The sequence below is a fragment of the Clytia hemisphaerica genome, unplaced genomic scaffold (genome assembly GCF_902728285.1).
Source record: "Clytia hemisphaerica strain Z4C2 unplaced genomic scaffold, Clytia hemisphaerica genome assembly, whole genome shotgun sequence".
In the NCBI taxonomy this organism is placed as follows: domain Eukaryota; kingdom Metazoa; phylum Cnidaria; class Hydrozoa; order Leptothecata; family Clytiidae; genus Clytia; species Clytia hemisphaerica.
This window is the reverse complement of record NW_027103874.1, coordinates 21,678-45,629: the sequence shown is the minus strand read 5'-3', so window position 1 is coordinate 45,629 and position 23,952 is coordinate 21,678. Positions and strand designations below refer to the sequence as shown.

The 23,952-nt window shown below is 34.4% G+C and overlaps 1 protein-coding gene across 1 annotated transcript; it reads right to left on the bottom strand.

Moving 5' to 3' along the window:
- Positions 1 to 17,595: 17,595 nt before the first annotated feature.
- Positions 17,596 to 18,387, bottom strand: LOC136808354 (uncharacterized protein C14orf93-like). Its single transcript, XM_067064884.1, has 2 exons — positions 18,123 to 18,387; positions 17,596 to 17,951 (listed from the first exon to the last, which is right to left on the bottom strand). The coding sequence occupies exons 1-2, from the start codon at positions 18,183 to 18,185 to the stop codon at positions 17,643 to 17,645; spliced, it is 372 nt and encodes a 123-aa protein (XP_066920985.1). The 5' UTR covers positions 18,186 to 18,387; the 3' UTR covers positions 17,596 to 17,642.
- Positions 18,388 to 23,952: the final 5,565 nt, after the last annotated feature.

The following is a 23,952-nucleotide window of genomic DNA, read 5'->3' as shown; positions in this document are numbered from 1 at the left end:
TGACTGGCAGTAACACTCCCACCGTCAAGAACTGAAGTTCTTGACAACAAACAATGCCAACAATGAATAAACTAAAAACATTATCCAAACTAAATCTTAATGACATACAAAATACTGAATACAAATTAAAATCCGAGAATAAATAAAATGTCCAAAAACATCTCAGAAGGTTCTTACAATAAATTACAAAAAACATAAACTCGTACTTTACGTTACATTTCTTCTTTGAAACTGAACTGTCCATTTTGACAAAACAACCATCTAAGAAACAATTTTCAGGTATTTCTACTTCATCCACGAATGAACAATCAGTTTTTTCAATAAGTTCAACTTTTTTGACTGGTTTGACAACAACTGTCGACATAGTAGGCAATCTCCTTGACGGATTATTGGCAATAACTGGTACACAAACAAATTTGGGTGTGGTCTTTTTAACTACCGCGAGTTTAGTAGCTTTTAACGAACTAACGGCTTCACAAACCATTTCAGAAGACTCAGAAATAAGCATTTCAACATTTCTTTAGAGCTTGTGAAAGAGTTTTTATGGTAAGTTGATTATGTGTGTTTGCCTGGGTTTCCAAAGTTCAGAAAGTCTGTCAACAAGTCTGACACAGACTGTTTATAACATTCTGTGTCAGACTAATCTACCTGCACCAAGCTCTATAATTTTAGAACTTTGTGAGGTGAGGTATTTTTTGTTTTTTCTAAGATTATGAGCTTGGATTCCCAGGCTACTTTTACCAATGATGTTACCCTACTTTCATGCAAAAAATCAGAAAACATAAATGATCCAATTTTTAATTACCACACATCTATTGGATGCCTAAATTACATAAAAATCCAATAAAGTTTAGGTTTATTATAGCTGCCCCTTGCTGTTCCATCAAGCCGCTTTCTAAAGCAATTACAAAAATTCTGAAATTATTATTTCGTCAGATAGAAAAATATAATGCTAAATCTTTTTTCTATTCAAGTGTCAAAACATTTTGGGTTATTCAAAACAATGCCGATGTTATCAAATGCATTAACAAATTGAACAAGCGAGGTTCTTTTAGATCTATGGCCACATTTGACTTTTCAACCCTTTATACCAAAATTCCACACGAAAGTTTACTTGATGTGTTGAACACTCTTTCTGATTTTTGTTTTCAAGGAGGTGCTAATGATGTGATTTCTGTTTCTGGTACTAGTGCAAGATGGGTGACAAAGAAAAGTAATGCCGGTGTAAAATTTTCAAAAGATCTTTTCAAGGAGGCTCATATCTTATGGGGAATTGTTATTTCACTTTTGGGGTTAATATTTTCGTCAGATCATTGGGATACCGATGGGGTCAGACCCAGCCCCATTTTATCTTTTCCTTTATCATTTTGAGTCGAAGTGGATCAAGAGCTTGAAAAAAGAAAATCTTCAAAAAGATTAAAATTAAATCTTGAAAGTTCTGGTGATCGAATTACTTTTTTAGACATTGAATTGAGAAACATCAACGGTCGTCTAGATGTTAGACTTTTTGATAAAAACACCCTTGCCTCTGTGACCCAGTGGGATCCACCACACTGGCCACCCCAGTGAATTTTTTTTCCAAAAATGGCTAATTTTTCAGCTCCACTGGTCAAATCACACACCCTACTGGAATGTTGTAGTAAAAAAACACCCCATTGAAAATGATAAAAAGTTTACACATACCCTACTCGAAATGCCCTTATTTTAACGTACCCCAGTAGAACTTTTCTTTCAAAAAATCACCCCACTAGAATTTTCTCCTTCCCCTTCTTTAAAGGTGAAATATCCGAAAAAGCCAAAAAAATCTGCTCGCTTCGCTCGCTCCCCATTAAATGTTCCACTTCAATATATTTACTGTATTTAACCCGACTTCTATGGTCATTGTCATGGTCATTTCAAAACGTAGAAAATGCCAAACGAGAGGGGTTGAAAGTCGAAAATTTCTCTGTCAGCGCAAACCACAGTTGTTCTTGTACTTTTCTTTCTTTAAAGCTATAGGTTATAGTCTATATAGGTTATAGCCTGAAAGATTTTCGAGAGGCTTTCTCACTTGTGTAGATACTGAAAAAAAGACCTCTACTTAAATCATGTTGACTAAACATTACTAGGTTCCAGAGTTCATAAAATTTGATATAACGTACTACTCCTCTATAGCCCCCTTCCCCTAGACCTCGTTACATTTCCTGTTACAGTGTAAGAGTAGATCCACCTGATCAAGATGATATTTCTAGTAATATTTAGTACCATGTAAGAAAAAATTCTTACTTACCCCAGTGAAAGTCAAGGAAATTTTTTCCACCCCACTCAATATTTGAAAGAATTTTTTACACCCCAGTGAATTTGGGAGGTCGTCAGTAGTCCGACACTTTCTAGTCCGACAGTAAAAATGTCCAACGTTGGATTTGACGAATGCGTCAGTATTCTGACAACAGTTTTGTCCGACGACGAGTCAAAAAACAACATATAAAACGAAATATGAATCGCCGAAGAGGAGGCACATCTTTTATAAGCAACCACGTGCTTATAAATATCCAAAGTTCCGACTTTGAGGTTGGGCCCCTAAACCGGACCTTTCTTAAAATTTGGAAAGCTTATTAGGATTAGGCTTTCAAGAGTCAAGAAATTGGATTAAGCTGTTTTTACGACCCTTTTTTTGGCGGGGGGGGGGAGCTGGAATTAAAGTTTGTGTTTGACAACCCTTGTAGCATAATTCTGAACAAGCAAAAAGGGACCCTTAAAGGCGGTGCATTATTTTTGTTATAAATTATCTTTACGCAAATTTGATTAGTCCTTTGTTTCTAATTATATCAAAATGCCGCCAAAATGAACATTAATATTATCTCAGTGAAAAACCCTTATTCAACATTTGACACTCTAAAATCTTTCGTTTTCGGACAAAAGTGACATCGGAAAAAATACTTCTAAATTGTAAATATATTTTATAGATTCGAACTATTTTACTGTCGGACTAGAAAGTGTCGGACTAGTGACATGCACCCGTGAATTTCAGGTTTTTTGATTCTCACCCCACTGGGCAATCAACACCCACTGGGGCACAGAGACAGGGGTGTATAAAAGGGACAGTTTTTCCTTTGAGATTGTGCGTCTTCCTTTTTGCACTAGTAATTTGCCTTCAACCATGTTTTACTCTTGTTTTGGTGCTGAAATCATCCGAATAGCACGGGTTAGTTCATCTTTGGAAAATTTTAGCTTGGCTGGTAGAGTTTTAATGGACCGTGCTTTGAAACAAGGCGGAAAAGTCTTTTGTTTACAAAAGACATTGAAAAAAATATATGGACGCCAGCAGGTATTCCATTCCCTTGCTAGCAAAATAACGCTATTCTTAGAAAGTCTTCTCTAGTTTTATTTAATCATCATCATCATCATCTAAAACATTTATCGGATTTGTCGTTTTATTTTAACATTTTTAGTTTGAAAATTGTGAATGTCTCGTTTGAACTTATTAGAAAGTCTATTGGTTGGTAGCGCTCCACTTGTTTGCAGGATATGTGAATTAGCGACTCACATTAGTAAAATTTTGGTTAAAGAAGTTCACACGTATTGATATAACATGGTTTCAGCCCCCCTTAAAATAAGGGGTGATTTAAAACTTAGAGAAAAACACAAAGGGCAAAAATGTTAGAAACTGAGAAATAAGGGAGGACTTGGTCTCAAGGGTCAAATGGAAGCCCTTGCTACTTGAGGGGGGAGTAATCTTGTTCCTTTCTGTTCCAACAGCTGATATTTCTTCATCACTTTTTTGCATTTTTACCTCATTCTAAAATAATTTTGTTCCTGCTGTGTCCTGATCTTGCAAAGCATCTAAGGCTCCAATCACATTTCAGCTATGGAATTTTCTATCTCGATTCGAATGTTACATTCGAAAATATTTTTGTTTCCTTGGTGTGTCATCATCCTACACTACATCTAAGGCTCCAATCACATTTCAGTAATGGAATGTCCCTAGCCTGGATATCCAAGCTCAAAATTTTAGAAAAAACAAAAATTACCTCAACATACAAAGTTCTAAAATTATAGAGCTTGGTCTCCCTAGAGAATGAAAGTGAAAACCCATGTTTCCTAGTCAACCCAGGGCAGCAAAACAGAAATTAATAAAAAGCAGTCTTACAAGATCTAAAACTGTTTAAAACATCCAAAGATTACACCAAAGTCCATAAAAAAGTTTTTATGCATTATCATGACCAACCATGTTTTCTTGGAAAATGAACATGCCTCTGTTTTCTTCTTTTTCATGTTTTCATGTAACAGAAAGCCCTATTTTCACTAGTAACTGGAGGACTATCCTATTTTTGCTTTAGAATTGCTCCGCGCTGTGTAGATTGGCCCTTACGGCTTTAGCGAAGTGAGCGCAAACAAGCGGACTGCATTCTCTTAAAGAGAATGCAAATCGCTCTAGGGAGACCAGGCTGTAAACCAGAACATAAAAATATCAAAAACTAGATTGTGAATAGTTTACAGCCTGGATATCCAGGCTAGAATGTCCCGTGATTCGAATGTTTACATTTTTTAAAGACATTCAATTTTTCTGTTCTGCTATATAAGGAATAGTTTCCAGTTTGAGGAGAAAACGATTTTAGAAAAGTGTATTGTAGGGATTTTTATACCAGGTATGGGTTACGACACTTCTTGGATCCCCAAAATGGAACACCTTTATAGACCCTCTTATGGACCCCATTATGGACCCCATTATGGAACACCAAAATATACGGCAGCCGAGCCGATAATTACGGCAGCCGAAACGACGATTTGAATAACCGTTTTTCCGATTTTCCGAGGAAAACCTTTAAAGGGATAATCCAATACTAGAACAAAAGACGCTAGCAAATAAACTTGTTTCATTTTATCCAGCAAACTTAAAAACGATTCACGTAAAGTTTGTGCGGGAATTGCGAGAGAAATGAAGTTGAGATAGACTAGCACCAGAAGCTTCGAAGCTTTCAAAATGGAAGCGAAATAATTTGATCAGTGAAATGTTTATATTTTTACCACAGATTAAATATACTTTTAGGTGTCTATAACATGTTAATATTATCAAAATCATAAAGTGTTTTTATTCAACTATCTTTGTCCAAAGTTTCAATGTTTATTTTTCTATGATGCTGAAGATACAAGAAGATATTTAATATCAAGGTTGAATTCTTTTGCTAACCAATTTATACAGAACTATCTCTTCTCTTGCTTCTTTCAGTTAAATAACAATGTAGTCAATTTTGAACACTCAAGAGGAGAAAGAGATTTCTATTTTCTCTCGAAAGTGTGCATATACTGAGAAGTGAAATGAAACTCATCAAGACAAGAAAGCCTTGTTCAAAGAAGATTTTCATGGTTCGTACTTCAAAATATGGGACATTTTTGTACATCCAATGACTTGAAAAATCAACTCTGGAGACTGTAGTCTACATAACTTCAGAATACTTCGATAGAATCATGGAACGCGGATATTATTTTCTCGATAAAAGCACTGTATCATGAGATTTTGCACGAACCAAATAAAATGAAGTGAAAAGTAACTCTACGATGAACGAAAAACTCTGGTTCTGAGCATCATATTGTACTGATTTGGAATTTTATGAAATAATGTTGAGGAAGTAGCAGTAGGACACATTGATTTGATTAAATTTAAAATCCTGTGACTATCATTGAAAATTAAGATCAAACCACTTTGTCTTCTTGTGCTTCTGGCATGGGTTCGACTCTGAAGCTACATATCTCTGCACCCTTTTTGAAAGTCCTCGTACATGCTATGATTTGGGAACAGTTGAACATATTTTTCATGTACCAGTTTGTTTCGTGGTGGATGGACATAGCTGCATTTTTTACAGTGGTATGGATATGCTGCTGTAAGAAGAACTGTTTACATTCTATTTACGTTGTTAACTTGAGTGAATGTGGAATATTGTGACTGATGTTATATGAAGTGACGATAAATACATATACTCAATGATAAAATTTTAAGATATTAAAAACATTTTCTGCTAAAAAAAGGAAGTATTTTTTACCAACAGTTTTGATAAAATTTTATTTACTAGGCAACTCCCTATGAAGTGCTACTGTGTGAAAAATTCTGAGGGTGCTTTAATTGAGAATTTATTTTGAATGGAAAGAAATATTTTGGAAGGCAGCTTCAAAAAAAGAGGTCATATTATTAAATTCAAATACATTTGCATCACTCTTGATAAAAGTGAAGCCATAAAGAATTTGTAAATACTTTACAGTATATAGTTTTCAAAATCCAAATGTATATACAGGAATTTTGTAATGTGATGTTATTTTTTTCAAAAAATGTTTTATGCTTTATTTGTTATTTTGTTCATCTGCTCTTGATGAAACACAAAGAACACACGAAAACAAAAAAGAACTGTTTATATCTTCTCATCTCACAATCTCTTTGTGTATAGAAAAACTCTTGTGTAGTATTTACATTGGTGAATTAATTTTGGCATAGCAAAACAGAAAATTTCCTTCATATAAGTATGATACAAGACAGAAGAAATTACAGGAGAATTACACGAAAGATTTTTCATTCCCCTCCCAACTTCTAACTTTTTTTGGATTATCCCTTTGAATTTATTCTCGAATACTTATTCCGTATAAAGAATTACATCATGTTTCTTGAATATTACGCAATCGTAACGGGTCCATAATGGGGTCCATAATGGGGTCCATAAGAGGGTCCATAAAGGTGTTCCATTTTGGGGATCCAAGAAGTGTCGTAACCCTACCAGGTATATTGTTTATTGCAGTTTATCATACTCTACTATTATTTTAAATTTGCTGGTTTAGAAAAGTATATACAGGATAAAAAGCTTTTTCACAAAAGAAAGAAATATCAGTAGAAGAGCTTCCTCAAAAGATGGAGCTAATGCTGATGCACCACCAACCAAGAAACAAAAAAAATAACAAGCAACATGCTGAATGGACCTACCTGATGATGAAAGTTAGTTAGCAATGCGAAAAGAAAAATGAAAAAAATCATTCAGAAAATATAGCATTTAGCGAAAATACACAACACAATAAATTCATCATTGATTGTTGATGGGGGAAGAGAGAAAGGTTGTAGGGAAAAAATAAATAGGAAGTTCTGGTCGCAAAAATCAGTTTTATTGACAATTGAATCATGCTTGATGGTGAGCATTGTTATCAATAATGTTTTTGTGTGAAAAACATAGAAATACAAGGAAAAAATCCAATGAAAATCTGCAAAAACAGCGATTTCTGGCAACCGGAAAAATTTTTTTCTCAAAAATCGAACTCGGCCATTTTTGAGCATTGCGAATACGCATCTTTCTGAAAAAACTAAAAATGAAAATTCGAGAAAAAGTCAAAAAACCGGTTTTTCTGGCATATTTCCGGCATTTTCGGCCATGGCTAGACGAAGTCTAGCGAAGTTAAAGGCCATGTATTGAGCATTGTTAATACGCATCTTTGAGCAAAAAATCAGAAAAACTAATGATAAAATCTCGAGAATGCCAAAAAAAACCAGTTTTTCCGGCATATTTCCGGCATTTTCGGCCGGAAATGAATTTTTTCGAAAATCGCGCTCCGTCACAATTTAGGTATTGACATTTTGCATCAGTGTGCAAAATTTCATGAAAAAATATAAAGTACAGCTAAAGAAATTCAAGAAATACCGTTTTTCCGGCGAAAATCGGCTGTTCCGGCGATTTTTAGAAAGTTCCGGCTTCAAAAATCAATTTTATTGAAAATTGAAACATGCTTTATGGTGGGCATTACTATTAATAATCTTTTTGAATGAAAAAACAACCAATTATATGGAAAAGTCCAATGAAAATCTAGAAAAATCGGACTAGGCCATGTTTTGGGCATTGTTAATACGCATCTTTGAGCAAAAAATCTGAAAAAACTAATGATGAAATCTCGAGAAAATGCCGAAAAACCAGTTTTTCCGGCATATTTCCGCCATTTTCGGCCGGAAAATTTTTTTTTTTCGAAAATCGGGCTCCGTCACATTTTGGGCATTGCCATTTTGAATCATTGTGCAAAAAATTAGCCTCCGTCTCGGAAGAGGACTGGGCCCGAATTTGCGGACGTTTTCACAGTTTCACTTTCGTTTTCGGCTATACGACTGCGTTTTCAAGCAGAAAGCAGAGGAAATCTGTGAAATTATGGCAGGGAATGCTAACCTATTTTTCCAGTGTTTCTCAAGATTGGAGCAAGATTATTGTTCTAGAAAGTTCATAAAGGCCTAATAGTTTCAGATTAGTATGATTTCATCAGAAAAAACATTTACACCAAAGCTCCTTATTGATATGTGAAGGCTACCAAAAATAGCAATGTCCTCCATCAGAACAACTTTAACATTAGGGACAAGGACAGTCAAGAAGTCTACTTTTTTGTTGAAAATTTGCACAAAATACTTAGAGAAATGGTACTATGGAAGCCCATTCTATACTCCTAAATGATAGTTGAAAGATCAGCAGTTGAGAGGGTTGATTAAAATCGAACTCAAAGCACACATAAAGTATACATATTATTTTGTCCAGAAAGAACTGGCATGTTGTTTGCTTTGTTTTGGTGTTTTAAAAATATGTACTTATCAGTCCTAAAAAAATACAAATTTGAATATAATGAGGGCAGTGAGTCTGGTTAAATGTTACTATATTTACAAGAAAGGATTACTGAAAAATACTACTGTATGTACTACTGATGAACTAAACTCAAAAACTAAAACTTTACCATAAATTTACATTACGACAATTTAAAAAATCTATCTTTAATAGCAACAAAGAAAAAAACATGGCTCAAAGTTTTAAACATAGAGCTAGTCAGAGCTTCAATTCACAGATTCAGTAGGTTAGAGCTTTCAAAATTTGAAAACGACCTGCATTGGTTACGACAAGACACTATCCACACGGTTTTTTCGATTCATGAAAAAAATAAAGTATTTATCAAAAAAAGGTTCTCTTAATTTTTTTGGTAATCAATTCCAACAAACAATAATCAATATAACAGTTTTTTGAAAACCATCCCACACCACAGTGTAAACATTATCAACCAACTAAACCCACACCGCCAAAATTGTAAAAATAAGTCAATATAAATTCTATCAACAATTTCTCGTAAAATGTTTTTTTCCAACATTCTGATACCAATCATGGCTGGAGGCATCATGCGTAGAGTGACTGTGTGGCATTTCATTGCTTTTAATGATCACAATACCAAACATCAACCAAACAAAACTGACGCCAAGCCAAATCTGGCGATTAAAAATTTCCATGAAAATTATAATTGAAACTTATCTCGTAAAATGCTTTTTTCAACATTCTGGAAGTGTTCAAAGTTAGAGGTATCATATGTAGAGCCAAGCAATACATGAAAAGTCATTTGCTAGCCCATTTGCATGAGATATATGAGTCAACAATCAAACAAAAACCAACAAATCATGTCTCTTCACTTTCATGTCACATCGTGTTTATATGGGTATCAGAAAGCAATCCACAAGAAGAGCCATCTTCCTTTATTATGGAGTGTTCCAAAACTATTGGTAGGTTGTTTGGAAGTAAAGAACCCACACAGTTTGCTTTATTTTGAAGATTTAACTTGAAAACAAACTGTATCTTTCCAGTAGAAACTCATGTTTCAACCTGCTACATAACATTGGTCAGTCGGGTCTGCTACTAACATGTAATAGTTTTATAATAGCTGAGCTTGAGAATCCGTAGGCAGAACTTGTAACATGTATTATGTGTATAATTATGTCAGTCGACTTGAATCATGATACATTACTTACATTTCACTGGATGCATTTTCGCTGTGAAATTATCCGCAAAATTTTCTGACCGCGTTCTGAGACGGAGGCTAATTAGAAAAAACTGATGAACCGATCTCGAGAAAAGCTGGCAACNGTGTTGAAACCATCTCAAAATGTCAGGAGAAGTTATTATTTTGGAAACTTTATGTTCCTGCATTTGACTTTGAAGCTTAGTCAGGATTTAATCGTCCTTTTCATTTACGAATTGGTACAAATATCCAAGTGAGTAAATATCTGTTGCGGTTGATGTTTTTGTTCCCCGTACATTGCGTAACTCATAGGCAAGATACAAATATTTTGAATTGTAGGATACTCCTTGTTTTTCTGTTAACCTGTAAATTTCAGGGCACTTCCGAAGGGTAGCCTTACCAAAATCTACAAACACAGGCACAAGATTCGATTTTAGCATTACATTGTTGCTTTTGATGTCGTTATGTAATACGCCTTGTCTGTGCATGTGAACAAGACCTTTAATGAGCCCATAACAAACTTTTATCCATTCATTCTGTGTTAACATATTGTTATTTTTGGCATTGTATATCGTCATTGTTCCGCAATCATAAAAAATTTATTCCATGACGAGTTTGTCATTAAGAACGCCAAACAAATGAGGAAAATATATAGTCTTTTGGAGACGTTGAAGGATAAGTGATCCTCGTGATCTGCATCGAAATAATTTACCGTTTTCCCAGATTTCACAGCACATTGACAATCAATTTTGTTCATCCTCCCCAAATAAACCTTGCCGAAAGCACCATCACCCAGGATGGTATCCGAAATATCTACGACTTCAGACGAAAGTTTATAAGGCGTTGCCTCAAAAATGTTACGTTTTGATACCACCCTTGATTTCGAAATACTCGTAAGTATTGTAGTGCAGTCTTTCTTAGCAGCCTTCCTCATATTGGTATTTTCCCGTTTCACTTGCATGTTCTCTTCTTTAACTTGGCCATTCTCTTTCTTGATATGTTCATTTTCCCCCATTATTCATAAAATTTCATCTTTTACTCTTTGGTAATTTTGCTTTAGTCCTTTCTTGTTATGGCTCTTTCTTTGCTTTTTCTTTTGCTTTCGTTTTTCATAAGCAGCAAGGCTTCTCTTAGCTTTTCCCATTTTTACTTCTATAAGAAAAAAAACATACATTAAAACAAGTTATCAAATTGAGCTTCCATATTCTTTCGCGGATCAGATCTCTCCTTCCTGTAAAATGGCGCACTTTTTCACATGAACATTGCTCAAAAAGTTCTATTGATAATTGCCGTGAACGAAAACAATTCTTATCAAATAAAAACAATAAATCGTAATAGACTCGGCCCCGTACGAATCACCTAGGAAAAAAAACAACGAATGCTTCCACGAGGTCCGAAAACTTTAGTTGCACAATTTAAACCCCAATCTGACCCGCCGTGAAGAATTTCAATTTTCCAACAATTTTCCCATTTACTGCATTCCTCTTTCCACACCTGAGGTAATATGTGATGTTCTTTGCAAAGAAAATAGTTCTTATTTCTTGATGTTCTTTTCAGCTTTGGTTTTGACTGTTCCTCATTATCAAGCTTGATATACTCCCTTGCTCTTGTCTTTAACACCTCTACTTCATTAAATCCTGTATCATTCATTCTCACTTTTTGTTTTCTCTTTTGTATTACTATCTATAAGCAAAAAAGATTCAATTTACACTCAAAACTGGATAGCAGAAACTCATCATGCTCTTCTCTGCTTCTTCTTCCTTACTTTGTTTTGAAGCTGCCATTTCCTTTTTCAAAATTTGCATTGTCATTCTTTTTGGCATTTTACTGACCAAAACACAATAATACATAATCTATTCTTGATATGCGTAAGTCATTTTTCTAGCAGAAACGCCCTAAAAAAGCCGGGATTTGACCTCTCTGTTACTAAAAATAGAAACACAGAGGTCAAAAACCGGCTTTTTTGGGTGCTTCCGTTAAAAAATATGACGTCTTCTTGACTTACGCATATCAAGAATATATTGATAGCGGTATTCTGTATGTCGTTTTGTATGTTTGTCTGTTATACTTTCGTTTTCGCACGCAATGTTTTTGTTCTTCCAAAAGATAACTTTTAGTTCTTGCTCCACAAATTTGTTTAACAATATTCGCGCCGTTTTATAAAAACTTTGTTTTGATTGATAGATTGATAGATTTTTTCTTTCTTTTTTTTTGTTTTATTTTTTCGAATGTAATTAACGACCTTATTTGATTTGAGACATTCGAATTCTTTTCAAAACAAAAGAAAATCTTTCAAACAGAATCTGTTAAAGAAAAGAACAAATATAAAATAAAACATAAGAATCACAAGACAAGTTTGTTAGAACAACAGCAACATTAAAAATACATTCAAAGGCGGTAAAAACTAGAGTTCTTTCTTCGTAAAAAGGGACCTTTAAACATCTATGTCGATAATTATTTTGCTGTAAATCTAAGTCATCGTTGAATTTGAAAAGTTATCGAAGTTATGACGAAGTTATTTGATAAAAAGCAACATAAAATTGCACAAATTGCATCGCGCTTCGCGCTTTTTTTGTCTGCGTGTCCAAGCTGCCTTCCGGGGGACTATGATTGCGAGCTGACATTCGGCCCTTCCCCTCGGACCCTTAGCAGAATAAAGAGGAGAAGAAACAAGGGAAATTGTGTGAATTTTAATTCACTTTTTGGAACTAATTTGACCAAATTTCTATCTTTCTGGGGGCAAAAAGTTGAATTGTCTACCGGGTGACCCACGAAAAAGTTCAGACGTTTTCCGACGTCTTGAGGCCGAACAAATATCCCAAAGTGCTTGGAGTTTTGGTATTTAAAAAGTAGATATCCTAACTTAAAATTTGAGCCATCACTTTTTAAATTTGACCAACTTGTTCTCTACTTATGAGCTTTTAAAGTCAAAATTCACTTTTCGAAAAGTGTAAAAAACACGTAAAAAAGAGGTATTAAATTCATGCAATCATTAGAAATCACTTACAAATTGGACTTATTTAACGAGTTTTATGACTTATAATTAAAAAAACCTTTGAAAGTAATTTTGTTTAAAACAAGACTAGTTTTTATAAAAATTGGCGCTTTCATAGATTTTTTTCAAAAACTGTATATCAAAAACGTCTAAAAATACCAAATTTGATACCCCTTTTTTACGTGTTTTTTACACTTTCCGTAAAGTGAATTTTGACTTTAAAGGCTCATAAGCAGAGACCGATTTGGTCAAATTTAAAAAGTGATAGCTCAAATTTTAAGTTAGGATATCTACTTTCTAAATATCAAAACTCCAAGCACTTTGGGACATTTGTTCGGCCTCAAGACGTCGGGAAACGTCTGAACTTTTTCGTGGGTCACCCGGTATTATTTCACTCCGCTTATCTTGACATCAAAGTTTTCCTAAACATCAAGAACTACGGCAAATATAACGCGAGCGAAGCGAGATCTGCTTTCTGATCATTTTTGCCACAAAAATCTTTTTCAACATATGGTTAAAAGATACGTCACCGGGAAGGATTAAGTCAAACTTTGAAGAGAATTCTTCCCTTTAATTTTGATTTCATCGTGTTTAAGCCACCTTCCCAACATCCAAAGGACTTTAAATGCGTTCAGCAAACAGCTAAACCGGCGTGCGACGCCGGGTACCGGCTAGTACTTTTTTATTAGTTTAAACTTTATTATTCCTAATTAAGTTATAACTACAAAACAATACAATACTTTTTAAAAAAATGTTACTTGAATAAAACTTAGAAGTTTGTCATTGAGCGATCATGTCTAGGTCTGGAGTTTGTTCAATTTTTGGCAAGTTTTTGTAAATTTTCATCAAAAACCTGAAAAAGAAACAATGAAAACTTTTAAATGCTTGATTTTTGGAATCTACATGAAATTTCTGACAATTTGGTATATCACATGCCTATGTTTTGAAAAAGTTGCTACAAGCCTATTTTGTAGGCGGGTTTGCGCTATGGGGTCCGGGGGACCCTTAAAAAGGGTCCCCCATCAAAAATTTCACTTTCTTACCTGTTTTTAGGATATTTAGCAACTTTTGTACATGGTCCACTAATTAAAATCAAAAAAATTTTCTCACAGTCCCTCCCCTGATATATTTAGCAATTCAAATACATTTCATAATGACATTTCAAAAGCAACCCATGAACTGCTTTTGGATTGTATAATTTGAATTGTATTTGAATTGTGAATATCCAAGAAAATAGTTAGCAATTCAAATGCATTTCAAAATCGCATTTCAAAAGCAATCTGTGAAATGTTTTTTAAATATCTAATTTGAATTGTATTTGAAATTTGTTTCAAAATTATAATTCAACACACATTTCAAATTGAATTGCATTTGAAACATAGAAACCATGCCATTGCAAATTTCACATTTCAAATGCAATCTAAATCATGCATCTCACAATGCAATTAAAATTGAACAAGATGGCAGAATTTGAAAACACCAGAAAATTCAGAAAATTTGCTGAGTTTATTATGAAAATAAATTTTATTATCAAGAAAGATTCTTTATATATATATATACTCCCGTATACTCACATGAAATTTAACGAAACTTCTACCTCCTTTTAATCAAAACATTCATGCATTTTTTTGAAAAAGAATGAGGTTGTTTAGTGGAAATTCAACCAAGACTTCCAGAACAATGACTCCTACAAAACGTAAGGTTATATTTCGAAAGTATACTGAAGAGCAGCTTCTCTGATCTCTGTTTATAGATCGCAAATGGCTAAAAACTTTGACCCGATCTTGCTATCTCTCCCTTTAAAACCAAATAAATCTGTGTAAATTTAGAATAAAAATCCTGTCCAATTATCTAACATGCAAAAAATCAACAACTTAAATACATTATTGCCAGGACGGGAACTATGTGAAAATATATACTGTAATAACCATCCTTTAAAAAAGCCACAATCAACAACCTCATAATAATTATGATCTGGAGCATTTCAAATCAAAAAAATAACTTTTAAAGCTTTCAGTCTTTCAAGTGAACCTTCTCCTAGGCTCTGAAAGTCTTGAAATGTTTTGTTTTGATTTGAAATTCGAATTTCTGACTAGTTTGGGCATGCTCAGTATTGGATTGTATCTGAATTTTCGAATGTTGCTATTTTTAGTTTTTGTAGATACTTCAAATACCATCCATTCTGAATTGTATTTGAACTGCTTTCAGAAAAGGTGTTTGAAACAATCCAAAAATATTTCATTGTTCAAATAAATTGGATTGTCTTTGAAATACTTTTAGACTTTTAGGGAAAAAAGTTTAAACAATCCAAACAGTTCATTTTTTCTTCAATTCTTCAATTGCATTTGAATTGTGTTCTTTAATTTTGAAATGCATTTGAACTATGTTAAAGGATTTTATTTTACGGAATGTGTTTGGAATGCCTGTCAAATGCTTTTGGATTTCCTAGAATTCGTAAGGGTGTTGACAGATTTTCCTGCATGAATCCCATGGCTGCAAATAAATATATGCACATAATGACATGCATAATTTCAAGATGGTACCCCAGCAGTGATAAATCAATTTAGAATGGCAGCCTTGACCATAAAATATAGACAGTGTGGTGGAAAGTCTGTTTAGACAAAAAGTACAAAGTGAATTTTGGAGAAATTTTTTTCTTCAAAATCCAACCTAAAACAGCAATACAAAATTAGCAAACAGAAAAGAAGAATTGAAGCAAAATAAAAAATATACCTTTTAGTTCTTTACACGATGCAACCAAGTCATTAAGAAGATTAAAACAAGAATATCTAAGCAAGTAATTGAAAAAAAAACAACCAGAACATCTAAATTCCCATGCTTTGATCTTTCCAATTTATCCCTACCATTATTGTTATTTTTATTTGGATGCGTGGTCAAATAATTAGACATTCTATTGTTATTTGCTTCGAAGAAGAAAAGTCAGGGAGATTTGCAAAGCAGCGTATGCGCCTTGCTGATCGCCTGCGTGGTCCACCTAAATATTTAGGCAAACACTTCAAGTTGGCTCGCATAATTTCTTATACGCGCGCCACCATTCAGATTTCTGATTCGCTTGGACCAACCAATCAGAATATCTGCATAATCATCCTCAGATGAGAATGCAGACGATCTAGGTAAACCTAACCTGAGATCAGATTGTGGTTGTTTTCTGCCTACAACGCTGAAGCTCCAAAGGGATGGGTGAAAACATACAATCTGGCGAATATGCAATCTCGAAATTGTAAGGACCGCATTCGTCTAAAAGGACTGGGGATGACAACAAAGTTGCGTGATTGTGTTTATGAAATGGGCGCCGTATCAGTTTTTGACTTTCTGGCGTATAAGATTCTTGTTGTAAACTTTTTCGCGGGAGGACTATTTTCCTCAGATGTATAATTTTCAAGTGCCTTCAGAGGTTTACCATGCACGTAAGAAAATTATGAACAGTTGTTATCAGGTCAGGTAAACCAGACCCTAAACATAAGAAATATCAAAATCAAAAAAAAGTTTATGGGCTAGATATCCAGGCTAACGTCTGCTTTGCTATACGTTATAAGAAATACCCTTCTCTGATCATTGACTTTTGATTTGCTAATTGGTTCATTCTCAGGTTTTGTCTTTTTAGGCTAGCCCATTCTTTTGTTTACTGTTTACTTTTTATTTCTAATCTGAAAAAAAACAAACAAACTATACTTGTAAATCACGGCTGAAGTTATTCTCAATTGTGTGTCTCAGTTTTCCCCAGCTCCGTTCTATTACAGGAAGCGAACCATGGAGTTAAGCGCACTTCGTTATAGCTAGGATTGCGCAGTTTTCTTAGATGCGGAAAACGGATTGGTTTTAACAGGTTAGACGAATGTAACCATAACTTCGCTTACGTAGTTCTCCGAAAGTCGTGTAACTGATTATTAGACGGGGTTAGACGAATTTAGACAAACTAATCTTTACTAGTTTACCGTCAGTTGTAAAACTTAAAACTGAGTTATATGGAATTGTATAAAACCAGACAGGCAGGGCTTAACGAAATGATGTTACTTTAGGACGGGGCTAGACGAATTTAGATAAACCCTGCTTTCCTAGTTTACCATCAGGCGTAAAACTTAAGACTGAGTTATACGGAATCGGATAAAACCAGACAGGCGGGGTTTAACGAATAAATGTTACTTTAGGACGGGTTTAAAATATCGGGTTTTCCTGAATAGACCTCTTCCAATAATACTATCGAAACATTGGTAGAAAAAGACCGAAATATTCGATGACATTAAATTTTTTATCTCATGTAATTTTTATTCTTATTATCAAAATCTGTTTACTTTTTCCTCCAAACACAACAAGCAATCAATGTATACAATTTTAGCAGTTAAGGGAATGTATATATTTTACTTTCAATATGTTGTTTAAAAATACATAAATGGTACATAAATAATTTTCCACACATATCTATATAATAAAAATACACTAGGTTTAAGAATATGTTATAATCATCAGGGTTTGAGAATAATCATAAATATAACATTTTAAAATGAAAAGTGAAGTTAAAATAAATTTTTACACTCATTGTTAGAAATATAAATAAATACACTGAGTTTAAAAATCAATTATTTTCTATTATTATATTAGACTATTTGCAACATTGTACTACGGAAATGGCTTACATTTTTGATTTACACTTTGAAATCACTCACATGGTCCTTTAAATACAATAAAATTGTTAAGTTAAGATCAGTTTTGGACTTCAGCTCAACTAGGTTATGTGACAGCCCAGATAGCCCTTTGCGTAACCTTGCGTTTGTTAAAAATACAATTAATACAAAGCTTAAATCAAAATTAAGGACATGTAACTAGTAAGTTAATAAATAAATATACAATATCAATTAATCATTCTTCAGAGAGGCAAAACATTAACACATAGATCATTTACATCAGCAGGTGGCTCTCTTTCTGAGGGTTCACCAAAGACCCTCGGTTTGACCGCTTTTAAGGGTTTGTGCGCATCTATCTCCAAAATCAAATCGCCCAGCTTTTGACTGCGCCAAAGAAGTTTTCTCACAACTAAACGCCCAGTTTTCTCTCCATCATCATCAACTTCGGACTCCTCGTCTGTCATCAATTCTCCTTTTAAATGTCCAAGTAAGGCTTGCTTTTCACCATTCAATACCATTTCCAACCCAACTGTCCGTCTTCTTTGAAATGCCTGTAGAAAGAAACAAAAATAAACATGATTACAATTCTGAAAAGCTTTAATCCGTTTTCACTCAAAATTTGCAGTACCCTTTCCTCAAATTTTAATTTCTAACAAGGAATTCATGGCAACAATATTGAAAAAATATGGACGGATAGAAAAAATGGAAGAGTATTGACTCACCTTAGTTCTCCTAGAGGTGCATCGATTGGTACTATTTTCGGATTGCAGTTGGGCTTCAGTCATTGTTTCTCTTTTCTTCTTTTGGTGTTTTAAATGATTGATATATGTGACCCTCCAAACGATTTGGAGTACATTAAAAACGAGACCGGTCTTGGTGCGGTCGTGCTCGTGCCGCTTTCCGACTGGTTAATTGTGCGAGTAAAAGTTGAAAAAAGCGGCCAGAAGACCGCACAGTACCGTATGGTCCGTGCGTACAAAACACCGACTAAAGCGGACGATGGTGCGGTCCTCGTCGACTAAAGCGGTCGATGGTGCGGTCCCGCCGTTTGTATGTATGCTGTATGCTGTTTGTTATGATTTCTCGTTTGCCGGCAAACGTTTCGAACGGCAAAATGTCCGCACCATGACCGCACTGAATACCGCACTTATTCAAATGGTGCTCTTTAGTGACCGATCGAGTGCGTTTGAATGGATTTTTAGAAAAGATTTTTGGATGATTTCTGGTCGATACAAAGGTATAATTTTACCGCACGGTATATCGTTTCGCCGCTTTTTTGCCGCACATATTATCGATCTGTCCGCACCAAGCCTGGTCTCATTTTTAATGTACTCCAAATCGCTTGGGGGGGTCACATATCTACAACACGCAGCTAAGATTAAGAAAAAAAGTCTTTGTTACTACAAAATTGACAATACAGAGGGGAATATATATATTGGAATAAATCATTTGCTTTGAAGAACATTCAATAAAACCCCCAACCCAAGAAACTTTAGTATTTAAGCCAAGTATAGTATAGAGAAGTGCAATTTAAGATCAGTGCTAAATAAATATACCATTTATTTTCAAAAAAGGGAGAGGATCATCAAAAATAGTTAGTAAATACGTATAATATACTTACTTCTTATGAGGGTTTCTGAGTTATCCACGTTGCTTATTTCTTTCACCATATTTGTAGCAAACCCAATATTCTCTCCTCCGTCAAACCTTAGGTCAAGGTTCCAATTGTGATTTTCCTGAGTTCTTTCACTTTCTACAATTTTCGATTCGATGAAGGCATGAACTCTTGCCTGAAAAAAAAACGAAAAACGTTGCGAATGGTTAACGAATAAAAGACTTAATTGGAATGTGACATGATGACCTGAAAAATATGTGCAAAATAAGCTTGATGGGATGAAAATTACAATTTGATAAGGATAGTTTAAAGTCAACTATTCTGATCCCTGTAATGGAACACATTATGAATGATCGGTATGATAACCAAACATTTGTTTGACATTGCCTGGAAATTGATTAGCTGCAAAAAGAATCAAATTAAAAGACTAAAATCTACTTTACAAATAATACCTGTAATTCAGCAGGAATTGGCTTATCTTTTTTGTTTTGTATTTAATCATTTTCCAATCTCCTTTCCAATTCAGCTATCTGCTCGGACATTATTTTGACAGTTGCCTCCAACAAATGAATTCTCTCGATTCTTTGTTGTTTTGAATCTTCCTGCAAACATTAAGGTATGTGTTCACCTTTCTTGACACATTCTCTTTAATTTATCATATCTTTAGAACAACAAATTTTTATATATCAAAAGTATATATATTTTGAAAGCCAACAATATTCTCTTTCTAATAGTAAAAGTTTCAGCTGAATTTAAAAAACTGGGCAGGATATAATTAAAATCTTAAGAATTTTAACCTTACCTACTTCAAAGAAGTTAAAGTCACCCATAGCTTTTGAATTTTGAAAAAATAATTTCGATACTATGTTCCCAATAGATTGAACTAAAAAAGTGTCTTGGGATTTTTTTTGGAATTGACTTTAACTCTTTAAATCCTAAATTCTGTAAAAATATCGATAAAAAAGTAAATTTAAATGTGATTTTTTCAGTTATCTGTTAATTGAGGAAAAACAAATCGGTTAGAAATAAAATCCTAAGACACTTTTTAAGTTTTATCTTTTGGGAATTTCATAAAAAAAGAATGAAGTCGATATTTAAATGCTATGGGTGACTTTAACTTCGTTAAAAGTAGTATGGTGTGGTAAAATTTCCGAACTTTGTTTTGAAATTTAAATGGTTATAACTCTGGATCAAAAAAATATTTTACGATCGAGATTTTTCCAAAATGAAATCCAGTAACTTTTCTTCCACTTAAACTGAAAAAAACTTTTTTGACAAAAAATCGAAAAAAAGGTGTACACATACCTTAAAAGAAAACAAAATTAGCTACTCTTCAGATTTTCAAGAGACAGTCAGGTCATGCAAAATGAAGATGTTTGTGATTACCGCCTTTCCGGGGGGGGGGTACTAGGGTTGGCGAATGAGGGGTATGTCCGGACGGGACCTCCGAAAACCGACCCTTAGAGAGACTTTATTGCAATTTTTTTCTCTGGAAATCAAAAAATTTCCTAAAAATCCTGAATTTTCCGACCCTTAGAGAGACTAATTTAAAACTTTCTGATTTTTCCGACCAAGTTCGATTGGTTCGATTGTGATTTTTGTTCGAAGTTGTTCCATTGACATCGTGTGGAGATGTGGTGTGTCAGTGTAAATTAACCTGATAACAGCTGTGAAAAACTAACATCTGAGGAAAATGGCATAATCTCTACAGAAAATTTTCAGTCATATTTTTGTCTCTAGCTGAAAACTTGAAAATTAGAAATCAGCTGAAATGGCGCTTCATGAAAATTCTGTTTTATAATTAGGAGTTAAAATTCTATCCTATAATGCTTTGCAACTGGAAAGGCTTGAAATTGGAGGCAGAAGTTAAATGGATGTTTGTTATTGTTTTAAAATTATTTGTGATAGTTCTCTGGCCTTTATAAACTTCCTAAAAGTATTCAGTAAAGCCTGGGTCACAAATAAGTTATGTTCGCGTCATTTCCAGCCTTAAAATGTGAGTTGGTCAGTAAGTATGGGTGCTCTGAGCATAGGCGGTCAGGCGGTGGGTGATAAAATCATCGGTTTGTTTAGGTGACAAGAATTATCAAGCGCGTGAGCTGCAATGTGATTGTTTTGCATATCGTGACCACGCAAAAACAGTTCCGTACCGTAAGTTGGTCTAATATCGACATCCCTTCTTTAATTCCGACACCCTTCTTTAGAGACAGGTTTAAGAAAGAAATTCCTATATTCGATTATGGAAGAGCAAAAATATTTCTTGTGCATTGTTTACTTTCACTCTCTGTCTATTGTAAGATGTTCACAAGGTAGCTTCCATTATCAACATTATTATGCAAGTTAGTTTTTTTCATAATTTTTCATCATTATTCGTAGTTCCATTGCTTGCTTATTTCTTTTTTGTTGCATGAATTTACCGTGGTAAACAAAAGCGGGAAAAGATTATGCCATTGGTTTAGAATTATGTTATGTAATCGCACGATGGGTTATTTTTTCTTATTTGGCACGCCCTCAAAGAGAGCAATTAATCGTTAATTGCATCCTGCAGAGAGCAATTAATCGTTAATCACACTCTCCAATGCTGCGCCAATGTTTACAAAATTGATTTTAATGTTTTTTCTTACATTTTTTTTGCATCGAACGTTTTAGTTGCATTCGAAATTTATTTTGTGAGAAAGAAAATCAATAAAATACAATAAAAGAAAGACATAAAGAGAAGAGAAAAATATAAAACTCTCTGTGTAATTTCTGTAATTTACTTTCCTAACTGGGAAAAAGTAGTGAAAGCCATTGTGCGATTAGCTCGTAATCACATAATAACTCGTACAATTCGAAAATTGCACTCGTGATTTTTTTGTTTCGAATTTTCCTCGTCCTTTCGGACTCGGAAAATTAATAACAAAAAAATCACTCGTGCAATTATATTCGAATTGCACTCGTTATCATGTGATTACATATACTAATTTAAGTTTTATGATAATTATTCGGAATAATCAGCATACTTTATGCATGGATCGTGCATCGTGAATCGTAAATCGTTAGATCTTGCATCTTAAATTACACCAACCCGGGGTTTAGTATCTACGCTGTTCTTGTTTCTGAGGCGGCCGCTCGGGCACGGGACGTCAAACCGGGTTCTAGGCCGACTTTTTAACCTTTTCTTTTCTGCTGTACTGGACTGAATGCTCACACTTTGTGCCTATGTTTTAATTTCTTTCTTCTTGTTAAGCTTGAAGGTGACTCTAGAGTGGTAGCGAGACTAACTTTAGCGTTTTAGCGAGTTTTCCTTATTTTCGCTAAAATAAACCTCGCTAAAACACTTGACGCTAAAATTTATCCACATGAAATTTCTGGTTATATTACCTTGATACATTTTTATCAATAGGAAGGGTTTCAGTGCAAAGAAATGCTAGAAAACGAATTCATTCAACAATGTAATATAAGTATTGGCTAAAATTCATCCACGCAAACTTTTTTTAAATTGCGGTTCGCTAAAATAAATCCAAATAGTATGCCGATTACAAGAACCTAGTTGGACATTGGTCCGTTGCTCATGTGCCCAAGGACGAGAGTTGCACGGCCCCAGTATATTAACAGCCTCAAAAAAGTGTGTTGAAGATGATGCCTACTTTTGCTGTGCAAATTAATTCGGAAATATTAATTGTGATATTATAGAGCCGACCAAAGCAAATTTGATTAGAAAAACAATCTATAAAATAAAATATAAATTCAGCATGTATACATAAAATACAAGTACAACTAAAACCAACAACAAATACAACATAAACAGGTAAAGCTAAAACCAACGCCAAATACAACATAGACATTAAAAACCAAAACCTAAGACCCGCTAGGACCAGCCTCCCCAGGATCTTTGTGTTTAGGGCAAAAGTATTTAAACCTATCAAATTCTTTTTTATCCGTTATGTTCGTATTTCCAGTGCAGCGTAGATGTTTCCATGTGTTGCACGGTGCTTCCTCAGTGCCTCCAGAACACCCGACCGACCTATTTTGGATCTTTCCGTACAAAGCCACCATTCTCTTGTCCTCTGTCGACAGAAATACCACCTTGCACGTTGCACAGTTATTCTTAACAACCTGGTTAGCCTTCAGTGTCTTTCTTGCACATTTCTTCGTTTTCTTTGAAGAAGGAAGTCCGACAATGGGTATCTCTGTTCGGATTTTACGGCTCAATTTCGGGGGAGAAATAGTGGGATCCATTTCGGGCTCGACCTAAAGACAGTTAATGGTGAAACATGGCATGGTCTGTCATTGTTTTTCTTGGAACAACTATAGTTAAGGAACTTTTGCATTGGGGATGAACCGGGGCCGTAAAAGTATTCAAGTGCACAAGAAATCGGCAAGAGCCAAATATGTTACCTCAAGTCGTCCGCAATTTACTGCGCTGGGTTGATCAATATCTCCGGTCTGAGTTTCAACGTCATTTAGCTGCAGAGATCGTAAAGAATACATAAAACGCTATAACGTACTCAGAGTGGATTGATTTCCATGAAATTTGTTTGCGCGAAATATACAGTTATCAAGACAAGAGCAATAAACGCAAAATCATACACATGGAATTTTTTTTATTCTAGGTACATCAGTGTAACCAAAAAGGACAAAGATAAGAGACTGAATATATCATCGTTGACAGTAATCTAATCTGCAAATACACCCCTATGTCACTTAAAATTTAATTGAAAAACTTGCACTGTAAAACCATTCCTGGAACCCATACAGTGATTATTATTATATACAAATAAATATAATACATTGGGAATTAGAAAAATCGCAAAATTGCAAAAAATCATTAATTTTTTTATCATTCTTACGCGGATCATTTCAATAGGATACTGGTCTATCTATTTTATTAGGTCGTTGTCCCCACCGAGGTGAAAAACTCCATCGGGGCTGTGATGCAGGGGTTTGTAAATTGT